The 18751-nt window shown below is 45.2% G+C and overlaps 1 protein-coding gene across 1 annotated transcript in view; it reads right to left on the bottom strand.

Annotated features, from left to right (window-relative positions):
• The window catches only part of LOC124620179 (hemicentin-2), a 152454-nt gene that overhangs the window by 39950 nt on the left and 93753 nt on the right, over positions 1-18751 (bottom strand). The window contains exons 3-4 of the mRNA XM_047146849.1: positions 15798-16239; positions 8314-8510 (exon numbers count right to left, since the gene is read on the bottom strand). Coding sequence (XP_047002805.1) covers positions 8314-8510; positions 15798-16239 — 639 coding nt within the window. The remainder of the gene's footprint in view (positions 1-8313; positions 8511-15797; positions 16240-18751) is intronic.

Genomic DNA, 18751 nt, shown 5'->3' with positions numbered 1-18751 from the left:
TCCTGCCGATGAAAGTTTAAGGCTTGAATGGGAAATGCGCCACGAACAACAGCGAGAGAGCACCGGTGAGTGGTGTTGAGAGCGTGTTATCTAGAGAGGGCATTACCAGGATGGACGCTAATCTCTTTGTTGCGCCCCTCCTGAGCGCCGAGCGGAAGCAAGGAATATTGTGGAACTGTGGCAACGCATCTAAGGCTAACGCTTCGTGGAGACCATCAATGCAGAAGTGGTCTGCTCTCGCTCCAGCAACTGCGATGGGTGTTTCCGAAAAAGCTTTCTCCAATGAAGAGCTACTTTTTTCTTTGCCTCTAGCACCTGTCACCTAAGTTTTCCTCGGTCGAGCTATAATATCGAATCCTTGAGCGGTTGGTTTTCGGCAGACATCATTCTAAGGCCCCTTTTCCATGAACAACTTTCGTGTATCAATGCGAGGGTGGTTTGATGCGTTTGGTACATTTCCACGAAATAATGGAACTTTTTTTTCGCCTTCATGGTGGGTAATCCTGATTATTTCTGGGAGCATATAAAAAATTTCAGCAATATACAGTGTACAGTTCATTGCTGACAGCCATCTGAATGTGTCTGTGTGTCGTCTGCGACTGAAAATGGAGAAAAACCTAGTTTCGTGCTGTCATTAAACGTTTTCATTTGAAGGATTGGACTGGCGCACAAATCAAAACAGAATCGGATGAAGATCCCACGGACTCTACACCTTCACTGAAGACCATTTATTTTTGGTTTAATGAATTTAAACATTGTCTGACAAGCACCGAAGACGAAGCATGCCGTCCAGTTGAGATCACCACACGATAATGGAAGACCGCCGAATAAAAATTCGTGACATTGCTGAGTGGAGGCTTCTCAACTGTAAGAGTGCATAGTGTCCTGCAAAAAGAACTGGTTATGAGCAAGCCGCGTGTGAGGTGGGTGTCGGGATAGCTCACAGTCGACCAAAAGCACATCCCGCACAACAATTCAATACAATGTCTGGCGCTGCTCAATCGCAGGCCGCAAAATTTCTTGCGCCGATTTGTGACTGTTGAATAAAGCTGTACACATCGTTACACACCAGAGTCAACACGGCAGTCAAAACAGTGGACGAAGGCTCATGAAAGTGCATGGAAGAAGGCAAAGACCATTTTGTCACCCAAAATGTTTACCATTTTGTCATTTGGTAGGGCGCTGGCCACTGTTTTTTGGGATTCCCAAGGAATAGTCCTCATAGAGTACTTGAAGAAAAAGCATAACCATAACTGGACCTTCTTATGATACGTTGCTGGATCGTCTGAGAACTGCGTTGGCACACAAAATTATGCTCCTTCACCAGGATAATGCACCACACAACACTTCAGGTAACAGTGCCGAGTTGGGCTTTTATTCGTTCCTCATCCACCCTGTTCACCCGAATTATCCTCAGGTGGTTCAAAATGGTTCAAATGGCTCTGAGCACTATAGGACTTAACAACTGTGGTCATCAGTCCCCTAGAACTTAGAACTACTTAAACCGAACTAACCTAAGGACATCACACACATCCATGCCCGAGGCAGGACTCGAACCTGCGACCGTAGCAGTCGCGCGGTTCCGGACTGCGCGCCTAGAACCGCTAGACCACCGCGGCCGGCTATCCTCAGGTGACTTCTTCCTGTTCCCTAATATTAAACTTTGACTTGCTAGGAAGAAATTTTCATCAAAAGAAGTAATAGCAGCAGAATTTGACAGAACCTATTTTTTTGATGGAATGAAAAAGTTGGTGGATCCCTGGACCTACTGTCTATTCCTCAAAGGAGACCATGTCGAGAAGTAATGTGAGTTGTTTACGAAACAAACATTTTTTTCTTGCATTTTTACCAGACGTATCAAATCATCTCCGCAGGCTCCTCGTGGCAAATGGGTCTATTACTGTGCCCCAGGCGTTTTATTCCTGTACTGCGTCTTGCCTATCATGAGTGTTCTCGTTTGCACGCCAGAGCCCAAATAGCATGTATTGTGAGAGCTGCCTATTGTGCAGTTTGGCACCTTAACTGCAAAACTGAGGTTATGAAGAACTATTCTTTTTACGAAAAAATCGAAATATAGTGGCAGAATCTAGAAAGAAGGTCTTATATCACCTTTCACATTCTTGATACCTGAGACAATATTGAAAACTACGTCAAAACATTTTATATGGTCGAGAAAACATTTACTTGTAAGCACATCAAACAATGTTCAGAAGGCAGCAAACAGGAGTTATTTTATTTTGTATCTTGTTTTATGAGTGACAAATAACACCGAAAATTATTGTGGAAACAGTTTTCTTTAAAAATGTTTATCTATTTAAGCACTTATTTATGCCTCATGCAGACTTATCTTTGTCCAGGTGCCATAAAACGTCAAAACCTTTCTTTCAGGTATCTTATCTCTCTTTTGGGAGAACACTAGTTAGAAAAATACCAGGCTCTAGTATAAACATTTGCAGTGTCTCATGAAAACAAGGCAAATAATAAGATAAAGATTAAGAAGACACAAAAACACAAAATTCATTACTATAACATCAGCGAGCTCGGCTAGAGTAGGGAAAGTTCTGCCGTCAGCAGAGGACGTCAGAATCCCTGGTTCTATCCATGTGCAGTTTACAACATACTCATCGTCTTAGAACTCCACGCTCATCGCAGTCAATTAATCAATGTCGTCACTGACCCACTCGTGAGGCTGCTAGGGACTGATCTACACGCAAGTACGTGACGTTCACCCACATACGAGCGATCGATTGTGACCAGAAAGTCACTCGTGTATAACGGACTTACGGAAGTAAACTTTACGATATTCAAGATAAAATTCGGATAGGCTGAGCCATAAGGTTCCCACTATAAATTACTGAAGGACTGCTTTGTATCGTATAGAAGGTGATTCAGCTGCCCCTACCGCTGTCGTTTTGTGCAACTCGCAGTGTTATATCTGGCCTTCAAAATCCACGCGCGATGTTTTCATATTCTCTGGCTCAGTTTGCGCAAACTGACAGTCCGACAGAAAAAATGAAGAGGGTCGTTTTTGTAGGAAATTTAATCTAGTTGAATTTGGTATCGGGATACGTTTCCGATAGAGCGCCTAGTTTTCGAGTTATTCGACAAAAACGTACAAAAGTTACCTTCAAACGCACCTCTACTGCCACGCTCAGTACCCACCTGTCAGGATTTCTAGTATGTTGTTCATGGAACTCCCTCCTACCACTGAACAAAAATTGCGACACACGAATTATTTCCCACATATGACCTTTTCTGGTCTTCACTGACACGTCGTATTAGGCCACCGGCTTAGACGACCACATACAAATTGTAAAATTAAAGGCGCGCGGAGTGGCCGCTCGGTTAGAGGTGCCATGTCACGGACTACGCGACCCCTCCCGCCAGAGGTTCGAGTCCTCCCTTGGTCATGGGTGTGTATGTCGTTCTTAGCATAAGTTAGTTTAAGTTGGTTTAAATAGTGTGTAAGTCTAGGGACTGATGACCTCAGCAGTTCGGCCCCTTAGAAATTCACACACATTTGAACATTTTTATAAAGTTAAGGTTTACGTAAATTTTACAAAACTATTTCGTAAATTTTAACAGCATAAAATAAGTACATCGCTGTATTCGTCAGGCGTTCTGAGTTAGAAACTGCAATACTTGCAAAGCTCAAGTTTACATCTAATTGCCAACGTAATTAGTTTTAGCGTAACGTTTACAAAAGCCGTTTTTCATTCATTACCCTCACAGGCACTTTAAATTAATGATGTTAACCTATTAGCCGATTCTACTGGTGGCGTAATAGCCCAGTCAATAGAGAACAAAAGAACGAATGTAGGGAATAGTTCGCTTAGTGCAAGGCGAGTGTGGCACGATGAAGGTACTAAAAACCCTGACTTGTGATGGGGGAGTGTGGCGGTGGAGATGCGTTTCAAGGTCACTTTTGTTGGTTTTTCTGGAATAACTGGAAAACAGCGGCCTCCAACAAAAATGTATACCAGTACAACATTTAACTACATTAAATATCCTACAAAAAAAGCTTCTCTTCATGTTTTTCTGTAAGACTAACAGTTTGCTCGCAGTGGGCGAGAGAATATGAAAATCTCGCGCGTGGTTTTGAAGGCTAGATATAACGCTGCATGAAACGATAGCGGTAGGGGCAGCAGAGTCACCTTGTGTAGTGCACTGAAACTAAAACATGTTTGCAAGAACGGTATTAAAAAAAAAGGCATTAACATTGACACCAGCAATATACTCACTGTGTCGCACAGAGGAAGTTCATTCGCAGATACCTCTTTACTCTTAACAAGTCGGTTTACGAAAGGAAATCCTCAAAGTGAAAAGAAGATTTTCATTAGAAAGAATATGAAACGACAAAAGACTAAAAACTGTTATGGTGCAAGGGCTCTAATTAGCGTGTCCCACTTTCAAGTCATAATGGGTCCTGCAATTAATGAGATCTCCTTCTGATGAAACTTAATGTACGTGAAAGTAGCGTGTCGAACTAAGAGTGCAATAATATTTTGTTGGCGCCCATAGGGAGAAATGGCCTTGGTAATAAAGCAAAACAAACCAGAGCCGGCGTGGAAACATTTTGGTGTTCATTTTTCCCACGCGCTATTCTAGAGTAGAGCGGTAGAGAAATTCTGGAGTAGAGTGGTAGAGAAATAGTCTGAATCTAGTCCTATGAACTCTCTGTCAAGCAATCAAGCGTGAATTGCAGAGTAATCATGTAGATGCAGAGGAATCTGATTAAAGTCTATATTTCACAGTAAGTGAGTTGTACGCTAGTTAACAGAAGGTAACGACATATTCTCTTCATTCAAATCACGCCTAACAAACTACTTCGACAGTTGAGGCTGCTTTATTTTCCATCGGGGATGTTAAGAGGTTATTACTGGTTTCAGCATGAATTGCTAATTATAAAACCTAATTCTAAAATAACAAGATCGACGCATCTTGTTCAGCTGACATGTCCGGTAAATATGGTGTGATTCTTGGTGGTGCACAAGAGAAGATAACGCAACGAGAGAACTATACGTCTCGTGTGTAGCAGACGTCGGCCAGCGTCTGGCTGAGTGTGTTTGAACCCGATACTTTGGCCAGTTTACTTATGTCTCATCCTGTGCTGGGCAAACACTCTTGGCACTTATGGTACTCGATTTTTTAGGTACGTATGGTACACTGAGATGCTACATCAGTGGATCCCAACCTCTCTATGGCCGTTACCCCTGCTAGCACTCCCCACCCGCTCTCCACACTGTTATAAACATTAATGCCAATCTAAACCATCGTGCATTTGTGGGACATGCATGACAGACGTGTTCGTGGACATCCTGATTACCGACAGACTCTCCGAGAACTCTTATGGGCTGAAGAAGAGAACGTACACCACAGGACATACTTAAACGGAGCATGTCACGTAGGTGCCAGGTACTGATAAACGCTCACGGAGGGCATACACGTTATTGAAGCTCTCAAAGTCCAATGAAAATCACCCGCGATGACGGTATGAATCATTGTTCCCACTTTGTTTTCGACACCAAAAGTTCTAGTAAGTAATGATGTTTTGTTATGTAATTAATTTTTTAAAGATGATTGTATAATTTGGTAACAAAGCCAGTTCTATAGTAACGCGAATTCTTTACAGACGAATGGAAAAACTGACAGAAGCCAACCTCGGGGAAGGTCAGTTTGGATGTCGTAGAAATGTTGGAACACGTGAGGGAATACTGAGCTTACGACTTATCTTAGAAGAAAGATTAAGGGAAGACAAACCTACGTTTCTAGCATTTGTAGACTTAGAGAAAGCTTTTGACAACGTTGATTGGAATACTCTCTTTCAAATTCTGAAGGTGGCAGGGGTAAAATACAGGGACCAAAAGGCTATTTACAATTTGTACAGAAAGCAGATGGCAGTTATAAGAGTCGAGGGGTATGAAAGGCAAGCAGTCGTTGGAAAGGGAGTGAGACAGGGTTGTAGCCTATCCCCGATGTTATTCAATCTGTATATTGAGCAAGCAACAAACGCAACAAAAGAAAAGTTCGGAGTAGGTATTAAAATCCATGGAGAAGAAATAAAAACTTGGAGGGTCGCCGATGACATTGTAATTCTGTCAGAGCCAGCAAAGGACTTGGAAGTGCAGCTGAACGGAATGGACAGTGCCTTGAAAGGAGGGTATAAGATGAACATCAACAAAAGCAAAACGAGGATAATGGAATGTAATCGAATTAAGTCGGGTGATGCTGAGGGAATTAGATTAGGAAATGAGACACTTAAAGTAGTAAGAGAGTTTTGCTATTTGGGGAGCAAAATAACTGATGATGGTCGAAGTAGAGAGGATATAAAATGTAGACTGGCAATGGCAAGGAAAGCGTTTCCGAAGAAGAAAAATTTGTTAACATCGAATATAGATTTAAATGTCAGGAAGCCGTTTCTGAAAGTATTTGTATGGAGTGTAGCCATGTATGGAAGTGAAACGTGGACGATAAATAGTTTAGACAAGAAGAAAATAGAAGCTTTCGAAATGTGGTGCTACAGAAGAATGCTGAAGATTAGATGGGTAGGTCACATAACTAATGAGGAGGTATTGAATAGAATTGGGGAGAAGAGGAGCTTGTGGCACAACTTGACTAGAAGAAGGGATCACTTGGTAGGACATGTTAAGAGACATCGAGGGATCACCTATTTAGTATTGGAGGGCAGCCTGGAGGGTAAAAATCGTAGAGGGAGACCAAGAGATGAATACACTAAGCAGATTCAGAAAGATGTAGGTTGCAGTAGGTACTGGGAGATGAAGAAGCTTGCACAGGATAGAGTAGCATGGAGAGCTGTGTGGCTGGATTGAAGAGTTTTTAGCAAACAGAACACAGCATGTTATTATCAATGGAGAGACGTCTACAGACGTTAAAGTAACCTCTGGCGTGCCACAGGGGAATGTTATAGGACCATTGCTTTTCACAATATATATAAATGACCTAGTAGATAGTGTCGGAAGTCCCATGCGGCTTTTCGCGGATGATGCTGTAGTATACAGAGAAGTTGCAGCATTAGAAAATTGTAGCGAAATGGAGGAAGATCTGCAGCGGATAGGCACTTGGTGCAGGGAGTGGCAACTGACCCTTAACATAGACAAATGTAATGTATTGCGAATACATAGAAAGAAGGATCCTTTATTGTATGATTATATGATAGCGGAACAAACACTGCTAGCAGTTACTTCTGTAAAATATCTGGGAGTATGCGTGCGGAACGATTTGAAGTGGAATGATCATATAAAATTAATTTTTGGTAATGCGGGTACCAGGTTGAGATTCATTGGGAGAGTCCTTAGAAAATGTAGTCCATCAACAAAGGAGGTGGCTTACAAAACACTCGTTCGACCTATACTTGAGTATTGCTCATCAGTGTGGGATCCGTACCAGATCGGGTTGACGGAGGAGATAGAGAAGATCCAAAGAAGAGCGGCGCGTTTCGTCACAGGGTTATTTGGTAACCGTGATAGCGTTACGGAGATGTTTAACAAACTCAAGTGGCAGACTGCAAGAGAGGCGCTCTGCATCGCGGTGTAGCTTGCTCGCCAGGTTTCGAGAGGGCGCGTTTCTGGATGAGGTATTGAATATATTGCTTCCCCCTACTTATACCTCCCGAGGAGATCACGAATGTAAAATTAGAGAGATTAGAGCACGCACGGAGGCTTTCAGACAGTCGTTCTTCCCGCGAACCATACGCGACTGGAACAGGAAAGGGAGGTAATGACACTGGCACGTAAAGTGCCCTCCGCCACACACCGTTGGGTGGCTTGCGGAGTATAAATGTAGATGTAGATGTAGATGAAACCAGTCTCAGGACTGAAGACCACAACATCAACAAATGGTTCAAATGGCTCTGAGCACTATGGGACTTAACATCTGTGGTCATCAGTCCCCTAGAACTTAGAACTACTTAAACCTAACTAACCTAAGGACATCACACACATCCATGCCCGAGGCAGGATTCGAACCTGCGACCGTAGCAGTCGCGCGGTTCCGGACTGCGCGCCTAGAACCGCTAGACACAACAACAACAGCCAGTTCTCAATTATTGCCCGATGGAATACGGCAGAAGCCCAAATTAATGTTCCACGTTTGAGCAGTGTAGTCTTAATCGAGTGTACATGAGTTAAGCAATAACGTAGACTGACATACAGTCGCGCGGAAATATTGAAATTACTACTTTTATGTTAATGAGTGTCGGCCAGTGTGGAGATTCCAACTGACGCAACAAGACCTCCAGACCAGTGACGTTTATCGTCTGCCGCGTGAAAAGAGCGAAGTGATGGGAATACTTACAGTTGACGCTAAGAGTGACGTTGGTGTCGAGACGCGCCCCATCTGGCAGGGCACGATTCCAGACGACGCAGCGGTAGACGGCTCCGTCATCAGTGCGCGCAGGAGTCAGCGACAGAACGGCCGTCGTCGGGGAGTCCCTCCACTTAGACGGTCGGATTTCCGCCTCCAGAGGATACGTGTTGCCATCCCGGTACCATCTGACCACAACACAAAAAGTTAGCAGGACCCTATAAACTACCTGTAATGTTCTGTTGTGTACATACGGTAATGTTTCACTACCACCTATGCCTCAAATTGTCAGCCCAGTTGAAGAACCAAACTAGTATAACAGCGCCATGATATCATTCATGGTGCATAGGTGTCTTTCATCAATTACAAGAGGAGGTTCGGTAAGTCATTCTTCATCACTCGAGGTAATATCGCTGTTGCGGGTGCGGTCAGAATCAGCTATAAAAAGGTGGAAAATCATATGTGTATCAGAAACAACAGAGGACCCAGAGTGGAACCCTGTGGTACACCATGTGTGATTCTCTACTGTTATTTAATTAATATGGGACTGATACAAACTGTTCTCTGTTATGCACGTAATATTTTAGAAAATGACTCTGCCATATCTACTGTTCCATAAATATTTCACCTTTCCCATGAGAATATCTTTGTTCAGGAAAGGTTGCCTGCAGGGTGCACGATGTGTCATAATGTGCCATTCACCTGTACGCTGTCATTCACTGATGAGTCAGAGAGCCATGCAACTGCGGGTGGAATGACTGGCAGTAAATGGCAATTAACTGCCGTTAGTAGAGCCAAGTGTCTGAGCGTGGCCTCTCTCATACTAGCCACCTCTGCAGGACGAAGCAACGCTGTTGTGATGAGAGGGCAGAGACAAATTTAAATGAATATCTGTCCTCTATTTTAGAAATAACGAGACGAATGTGGTAAGGCCTTCAAAATGTTGTGTAAAGTCTAGACACTAGCATTAAGCTTTTAGATTTCTAGTGTGCTGCTGAGTGTCCAACGTATTCTCAGATACGGCTACCTGCTCTATTGCTTTAATGTTTTGCACTGGAAATTTAGAACAAGTTAAAAATGAAACATTCGTATTTCTCTCCCTCCCTCTCTTTCTTTCTTTCTCTCTCTCTCTTTCTCTCTCTCTCTCTCTCTCTCTCTCTCTCTCTCTCTGTGTGTGTGTGTGTGTGTGTGTGTGTGTGTGTATGTGTGTGTGAGAGAGAGAGAGAGAGAGAGAGAGAGAGAGAGAGAGAGAGAGAGAGGCAGGGAAAGGCAGAGAGCGAGAGAGAGAAGGAGGATGTTTGAGCACCTTTTTAGTATCAAAACTAGACATGATTGTCTTATTGGGACTGCCGCGATCGTTCTTTGAATAAAAATATGGCATTTCAGTCTTTGATAGCTATGTTTTATTTATAAAATAAAAAATAGGGATCAAAGACTGAAATGCCATATTTTTACTTTTTTAGTATTTCAATTCTAGTAGAAGTTCATTATTCTGCTATTTTTATCCACACTAGTCTAAAAAAAAACAATTTGCACTGAAAACATCAATTCTTGTCAAAGTTTTAGTGTTCTGCTTCTTTTATCCACATTCGTCTCACTGAAGACATTGGGTAACAATGGTAAACTTGCCTCGTCAGATTCGGATAGAATCCTAAGCTTTTGATGACTACCTTCATCGTCGTCAGGGGCTATGTCTGATTGTACTGTAACTGACGAAGCTCCCATTTTCCAACTATGCCAAGAGGAACAAAACATAGCGCGGCATATATTCTGCGGTGTAACAACGAGCAAGATGGATCGCGTCCTAAACAGGCAAGTAATCAGATCGGTCTTCCGGCCACCCCGGAAAATTAAAGAAGTGGTGTGACCTGTTACAGATGATGTCGGCTTGAGAGTATCCGAGATTTACACACTGTCCAGTTACCTTAATGTGACTACCCCTCAAAAGCCTGAACAACCACCTTTTGCACCCCGGACTTCTGTGGGACGTGCAGGAAGGGAGTCAGTGAGGTTCTGGAAGGTACCACAGATGTGGAGCCATACTGACCCCAGTGCTGTGGCCAGCCATGAAGACATTCCCCCAGACCATAACGCCCCCCCCCCCCCCCCCCCCCCCCTCCGGGCTGAACACTTCCGAAGATTGTTGCAGGGTGGGGCGTTTCACACCGCACACGCCAATGGCCATCTTTCATCTTAAAAGGCCACCTGTCACCACTCACTGGACCTTCATTTGCGCTATTGGCGTGCAAATTCCAGCCTTCGTCGCCGATGAACAGTAGACAATTTGGTTGTATGAACGGCCTGCTGTGGAGGCCCCTTTGCAGCAACGTTCGCTGAACGGTCATTGAGGAGACTGTTGGTAGCTCCTTGATTCACCTGGGCGGTCAGTTGCTCAACAGTTGCACGTATATTCGCCCGTACACAATTCTCGCAGCCGTCGTTCACCCCTCTTATCTATGGCCCGTTGTGTACCATAGACCCTCGCCGCCGGTTTTGGATAGTGCCATTTTACCTTGCACGCTATACATCTACCACAGTGGCACGCGAACAGATTACAAACTTATACGTTCCGGAAACGCTTTCACCTTTGGCCCGAAAGCCAATGGTCATACCCTTTTGGACGTCAGATAAATTACTCCGTTTTCGCACTGTCCTCCGTCCCCCGCGATCAGTTTTGTACACCCCCTCTGCCAGCTGCCTGCCATCTGTAAGTGTTTATTACACGCTGACGTCGAACATTGGTGATCGTCACATTTATGTGAATGGAGCGTGTAACATTCCTTGCATGTGTGGCAGCAGTTGCCGATCATTTTGTTGAATATCAACGTCACTTCCAATGCCGAGAATTTTGAGAAATCAGCGGTGGCCGACCACAGCCTAATAAACAAGCACAATATTATGTTCAGAACATATGAAAATTCCGGCTCACGCATCAAAATATTGAGAGACTGATAAGGAAAGCTGTGGAAATTAGACTACGTGATGATAACTTCAATACAGACGCGCACATAGCAATGCATGGGGGCGTGTACCTGCTAAAAGAAGAGCAAAGAGAAATAATTCACATAGTTTATTGCCTGAAACGAGAGGTGGCCGTGCAAGCTACGCCGTATAGCGAGAGCAAACACAACTCACGGACGCAAAAGGCCAACACAGTATATGTCATTCCGTATGTCGCCATTACGTCGCCTAGGGAATCAAATGACGTCCCATGAGCATTAAAGTGGGAGCCTCGCCGGTTTCAAAGAGTCCAATAATCCTATTCTCTTCCAGAAAATTTCCAGGGCTAGTACGCTGCCTCACCTCTACAGACTCACTACACCAGCCCCACATCTGCACGCGTTCCACATTCTCTTCCAGTGAGATTTCAGTCTCCTCCCAAACCATGAAATCTGGCCCGATATATACCCTTCCTTCTTCTTTTGTCTTTCACAGGTTGGGGCTATCGATCTATTCTGGCCACAATTCCATCTTTTAATGGGCATCCTGTGTCTCCCTTTCCTTTGGGTTTGCATCTTTAGCTTGCTTCTTTCTTCCGTTCGTTGCAGATGATTATTCCAGTTTTGTGTATGTTCTTCTACTTTGTGGTTTACTGTAAAATTATTCAATTCTTGTCTAATGTTTTCATTAGTATCTGCCGAAATTTTGTGCGATCTGTGACTGCTGTGGAAATCTCACTTCAGCCGCCTGAACGTGGCTAAAATCTTTCCTCTTCATAATACACGATTCGCTGCCATACAGTAGAACAGGTACAGCGATATTTGTGTGTTTTCGTGTACCATATTTCCTCTGATATTTCTGTAATTTAACTAATCTTACGAACTACAAATCAATCCCATCCGTCCCACATCACCAGAGCTCCCTTTTCCTTCCCACCTTTCCCTAAGCCTTTTCTCCTGTATTATATCTTTCCCTAACCCTTTTTTCTCTTCTTGTTGTGGCTTTACTGACTGTCCCAACTACTCCCTTCTTGTCTGTAAACATCCCTCTTCTCCATCGACACTACCCACCAGTCCTCCATCCTTGTACATACGACCTGCTACCCTACTAAACACCCAATTCTTTTCCCTTCCAACAACGGATGACTTTTTCCAGAACAGGTCCTTCGATTTTTAGAAACAGTCAATTGCTTCATTTGAAAGATCAGTGTGTTACACTGTGTTTTAAATGAGTTTTTATTGTGTTTCTTCTACATCTTTCCTATTCCTGTTTTACATTAAAAAAAACTGTGTTTCCTGCACATAAAAATTCTTTGAAAAATAACTCCCCTCCTAATTTAGTGTTTTTCCATCTTTATGTATTGTTACACGTCGTTTGGCTGAATTGCCAGTTGACGGTACCGCTGCCAGCTCCCACACTCCCCGCCCCCTCCTCAGGCCATATGGAGCGAGATGGATTGAAGAACAATAAAGAAATAAAAAATAACGTGCGAGTAGGAATGGCACAGCGAGGGTTCCGTGCAAAATCAATTAGCTATATAGAGAGTTCATCCATCCCTGGAATCGAGAATCTCTATTATCTTCGTCTGTTATCGATATCGATAGTAGCAAGATACCGGTCTCGGGAAGTCCACTAATAAATCAACAGTTTTCGAATTTTTTCCTTTACTTGTATCGTGAAACCTTGCGTCTTGTCAAATTTCAAGTACCGTACAGGTTATGACGATGAGCTTGTGAGTATCAAAAGGTCTGACGTAAATGGACCTATCTTTTGATTGCTTTGACTTGATAAGCTAAATTTTTTTACACTGCCAAGGGACTGTAAATCTCAATCTGGGACATAAATTTCAACTTTATATGTCTGCCCACACCTGATTCTTAAGTAGCCGGACAGTCAGACAGACAACAAAGTGATCCTATAAACGTTCAGTTTTTACTGAGTGAGGTGCGGAACCTTCAAAACAGTGCTCCTGCTGATAATGATGGAAACAGTCATCGAAAGCTTGGGATTTTATCTAAACTTGAAGTGGAAAGTCAATCAAGAACATTCTATCCCAAGACTCCATCATGAAAGTCTGCGTAGCCACTGTTGTACGCCCAAAGCATCACAATTATCATTACTCAGAAGCCCAAAGATGCCCATTCAGAGGCCAGACCAGTCGACCAACCCTCCTGCCAAGCAGGTCTGACTTGACGCGTTCGTCTTTGTGTTGCACGATTTTGTAGCGGTCGCGTCCAGGGTCTGTGTCCGACAGCTCCACCTCCGCACCGCTACCTGCTGGCCCCTACCTCTACCTGCCACCTCACAATTGGCAGTTTTCCCTTCAGTTTTGGCCTGGTGAAAACTGCCACGCATCTGGGCGCTAGTGGGGTCCGCCATGCAGTCGCCGTGTGACCACACACACAGTCAGACCGGTCGGTGACCCACTGAGTGGGGGAGGGGGAAGGCGAGCGCTGGCCGACTCGTCAGCCTATGAAAGGGCACCTTAAAGGCGTTCACAACCCGACTGATCCGCCTGCCCGTCGCAATGTGTATGTGGACACTGGCGACTGCTTGGCTGAACATATCTGCCCTGACGGAGTGTGGGATGGCAAGTAATGGTTGAGGCTAGCAGTCAGAGGTTCGCCGGTCGAAGCGACGGACCGGGATCTGAGACCCGAATGCGAGTCCATCGCCCAAGCACAGGCGAACGGCTCGGGACAGGCTTCCGACGATTGTTGCAGGGCGTTTACTTGGATGTTTCACACTGCACACGTCAATGGCCATATTTCATTTTAAAAAGCCAGCTGTCGCCACTCACTGGATGTTTATTTGCGCGATTGGCGTGCAAATTCCAGCCTCTGTCGCCGATGCACAGTAGACAGTTTGGTTGTATGAACCGCCTGCTGTGTAGGCACCTTAATAGTTGGACAGTCAAAGTGATCCTGTAAAGGTTCAGTTTTTAACGACGAGATGGGGAACCTTCAAAACCGTTGCTCCTGCTGATGATGATAGAGACAGACATCGAAAGCTTTGTATTCTATCTGAATTTGAGGCGGCAAGTCGATCAAGAACTTTTCATCCAAGGACTCCATCGTGAAAGACTTCGTAGCCACTGTTGTACGCCCACAGCATCACATTATCATTACTCAGAAGCCCAAAGCCGCGCATTCACAGGCCGACCAGTCGCCCAAGCCCTCCTGCCAAGCAGGTCTGCCTTGACGCGTTCGCCTTTGTGGTGCATGATTTTGTAGCGGTCGCGTCCAGGGTCTGGGTCCGACAGCTGCACTTGCGCACCGCTACCAGCTAGCCCCTAACTCTACCTGCCACCCCACAATCGGTACTTTTCCCTTCAGTTTTGACCTGGTGAAAACTGCCACGCTTCCGGGCGCAGTCGCAGTGTGACCACACACAGTCAGACCGGTCAGTAACCCATTAAGGGGGGTAGGACGTCAAACGGGCCGACTTGGAGCAGGAGAGGCATCACAGGACATTTTAATTTCCAGTGTCTATACTTTTACAAATAAATTCATAAAACTTCGTCAGCATCACCAGGAAGGATTCAGGATTCACACTCATTGCAGTGGAAGTTCTAAAACATAACAAAATTAATTTTTTTTACCTGCGAAATTTCATCATTTTTTTCACTTAATAATGGATGCATTTGTTGCTATAGGTACACTTTTCTTGAAAAGTTAGAGAGATTCTTCGATGAATTTTGCACATCATACATACCATACTCACAGGAGTATGAAACTCTAGAATTTATTTAATTTATAAAACGAATGAACTGTTAAGTTTCAAACTTCATGTTTAGGAAAAACACAAATTTTATAGTTAATTACCTCAATTTTTACCACAGTTTTTAATAGATTTAGAAAATTCTAGAGTTTCATACACCTTTTAAGTATGGTTTGTGCACAATTCATCGAAGAATCTCTCTTACTTATGAAGAAAAGTGTACCTACAGCAACAAATACTGGCATTAGTAAGTGAAAAAAATGATGAAATTACACGTGTAAAAAAAATAATTATTTCGTTATGTTTTCGAACTTCCACTGCTATGAGTGTGAATTCTGAATCCTTCCTGGTGATGCTGACAAAGTTTTATGAATTTATTTGTAAAAGTATAGACACTGAAATGCCCTGTGGTGCCTTTCCTGCTCCAAGTCGACCCGTTTGACGTCCTACCCCCCTTAAGTGAGGGGAGGGGGAACGCGAGCGTTGGCCGACTCGTCAGCCTATGAAAGGGCACCTTAAAGGGGCTCACAACCCTACTGATCCGCCTACCCGTAACAATGTGTATGTGGACACTGGCGACTGCTTGGCTGAACCTACCTACCCTGACGGAGTGTGGGATGGCAAGTAATGGTTGGGGCTAGCAGTCAGAGGTTCGCCGATCGAACCGACGCACCGGGATCTGAGACCCGAATGCGGGTCCATCGCCGAAGCACAGGCGAACGGCTCGGGACAGGCCCGCTTGGCGGGCGAGTCGGTGGAGTGGTCCGCTTGTGTATGCGGGCCTTAAGACGAGTGACAAAACTGGTAGCATTTACCTGATGGTGGGAGAGGGCGACCCTCCGACGGAGGAGCAGGCGAGCTCGGCGGGCTTGCCCTCGGTGAGCGTGGGCGCAGGACCGGGAGCTACCTGCGGCGGCCCCGGCGGCGACAGCACGGTCAGCTCGTAGGCCTGCAGGTGCAGGCTCTTGCCCGTGCCCGGCTCCTTGATGTGGCACTCGAAGCGGCCGTGGTCGAGCTCGTAGCTGGAGTTGGTGATGAGCAGGTCGTAGACGCCCTCCTCGGGCCGGTGGTCGAGCGCGTAGCGGGTGTCGAGCGGCGTGCGCTGCACGGCCACGTTGTCCTGGCCGCGCCGGTTCGTGCGCGTCCAGTAGTACGTGCGCTCGGCGCGCTCCGTCGACGCGCCGTACCGGCACTCCAGCGTCACGTTCTGGCCCTCGCGCGTGTCGCGCGACTCCTCCCGCGCCGCCCACGCCGGCCCTGCGAGCACACACGCAAACCACACCCATCAGCGCTCTGAACACGAGGAACAGTCACAAAGTTTTCATTATCAGCTCGGAAAAATAAAGTTACGTAATTCCGTTTATGCTTGTTTGGACGTCCATGCCTTGCAGTCTTAGAACCTGTCAAAACCTGCGGTACAGTACCGTTGCACGCCACTAGACGACCCAAAACGAAAGGGCCCCCTTCGAATAAACACACTGGGCAACAGAGTTAAAGGATCACTTTTTCGAAACCCAGTAATTCCCACCCACTGCAAAGCATAAGTTTGAAATCTGGCTCAAAGGTGCGTAAAACCTTCCTCTGTAATGCTGGCCACGCGTGGTGCCTTGCGACGTCACACTCGGGCTCGACGACGCTTCAGACAGCAAGAAGTCGACACTTGCGAAGAAGAAGCCCAAGCTCAGAAGTTCCTGAGATGTATGAGGTGGGGTAATGACGTCATATTGGCACCAAATTTCACCACAATTCAGCCCAATGCCACTGTGGACGTGTGACACGATCGGAAGTTCGTCACACTCCCTCTTACCAACATTTAACCCTTTATTTTCCCTCCTCGGCGATGGCGGTGAGAACCGCGAAGCCCAGCGTTGAAATCACTCGGTTTTCTTATCAGTGGCTGAGCAAAACACTCCAGACACTCTGCCGCTCCGAATCGGCATGAAGAGGCCGCAGGGGAGCGTTGATTCGCATATATTACGCCGTCAAAAACGACCGTTCGCAGTGCAACGAGCAAGAGGAAGACGTTGACGCTGCTGACAGCCTCGGGGGTTTCAACCCTTCTCTAAGTACACTCTGGCGATGCATCCCCATCGAACATTATCGCATCCGGTTTGAGCGCCGTTTTACCTGAACTGTTGTACAGGTCGGAACTACTAGCAACCGTTCAGAACAATTCGACGATATTTGCACTAATCCAAATGAAGTCCTGGGCGCTTGCATCTCCATGCGGCCTTTCCGTACCGATTCTGAGCGTCGGTGTGTCTGGAACGTTTACCTCGGCCAGTCATAAGAATGATGCGTAATTTCAACGCTGGGCGTCGTGGTTGTGTCCTCCATCGCGGAGACATCAAAAGAAGAGGTGAAACGTTGAGACACGTCCACTGCTGTACTGGACAGAACTGCGCTGAAATCTCGTGCCGATGTGACATCATTAACCACCTCACACATCACATGAGCTGAGTTGTGACTTTTTTTTCGCCTGAGTTGACACCTTGCTGTCGTCCAGACCGAGGGTGATGCCGCAGGGCGCCACGCTTTTGCACCACTGCAGGGGAAGCTTGTACGCATCTTTAAGTTAAAATTCAAAGTTAAGCGTCGCAATGAGTGGGAATTTTACGGACAAAAAAGTGACTGCGCTGTCTATTTGTCGAAAATCTACATAAAAAATAAACTATGTAAATGTAATTTAGCTGTCTGCGAGACATTGTTGTAACTTTCTTCATTTTAACGATAAGAACACCAGTACGTCTTATTTAAATACCACTCTAGACTGTTTATTCGGTAATCCTACCTTGCGAGACAGAGAGGTGATCCAGATCCGGGTCAAATTTTCCCTGCTCGTTTAGACAAATTCCTCGTCGGAGGATACGATACACTAAACGGTTGAAATACGGTAAGTCAAAGAACCAAGTTTACGCGCTTCACAGACAGACGGTGCTCGCGCCTTCCCTTCCTCTACTTTGACCACTGTGGTGTCATGAAGACCACCCGGCCATGGATTTTCAGCTTTTCCGCTCTCTATCCAATAACCTTCACGGAACTTCCCCGCGCTCCGAACATGGTTCTACAAGTTTTTCGCCGCAAAACCACCTAATTTCTACAGTCGCGGAATCGTAAAGCTCCCGTAGCGTTGGCAGACTGTTGTAAGTAGCGACGGAGAATATATTATTGATAACTAAAGTCTCTGTTGTAAGTATCTGTTGGGATATTAAACGTATGGAGAAACGCTACGAACTTTCGCACCAACCCAAAATTTAAAACGGAACACAAAATTAACTCTGACTCCCCTGTATTAACACACACTGCAAGAACCTGCGTAACGTAAATCGTCCACTGGCTGGAGTTGACAGTAAAAACATGGAAGTACACGGAAAATGCACACCGGTAATTACTGTTCTGCTACGTTACGTTCTCCATAGACTAGCAGCATTTGTACTTCTCTTCATTGGTGTACATTGTACTAAAACAAAACTTGCATTGTCCATAGATGAGATGATGTACATTGTACACAAACAAACCAAATTAAGACGACTGACTAAATGACCGGAAACTCAAGCACAAGCTTCACTACTTTTGCTTCATACATAAATTTTCCTTCTGGGCAATAAGTTATAGATGAAGATAAAAATAGATGAATGTGTGTGTAATTCATCACAACTTGGGAACACCTAAAGCAATTTGAGCCAAACTTGGTACATATATGACTTACCATTTGGAAAAATATACTGCTGATGTAAGATACCCTTAGCAACCTAAGCGGTGTGCCAGG

Source organism: Schistocerca americana, chromosome 6 (assembly GCF_021461395.2).
Source record: "Schistocerca americana isolate TAMUIC-IGC-003095 chromosome 6, iqSchAmer2.1, whole genome shotgun sequence".
Classification (NCBI taxonomy): Eukaryota; Metazoa; Arthropoda; class Insecta; order Orthoptera; family Acrididae; genus Schistocerca; species Schistocerca americana.
This window is presented reverse-complemented; position numbering and strand designations above follow the sequence as displayed.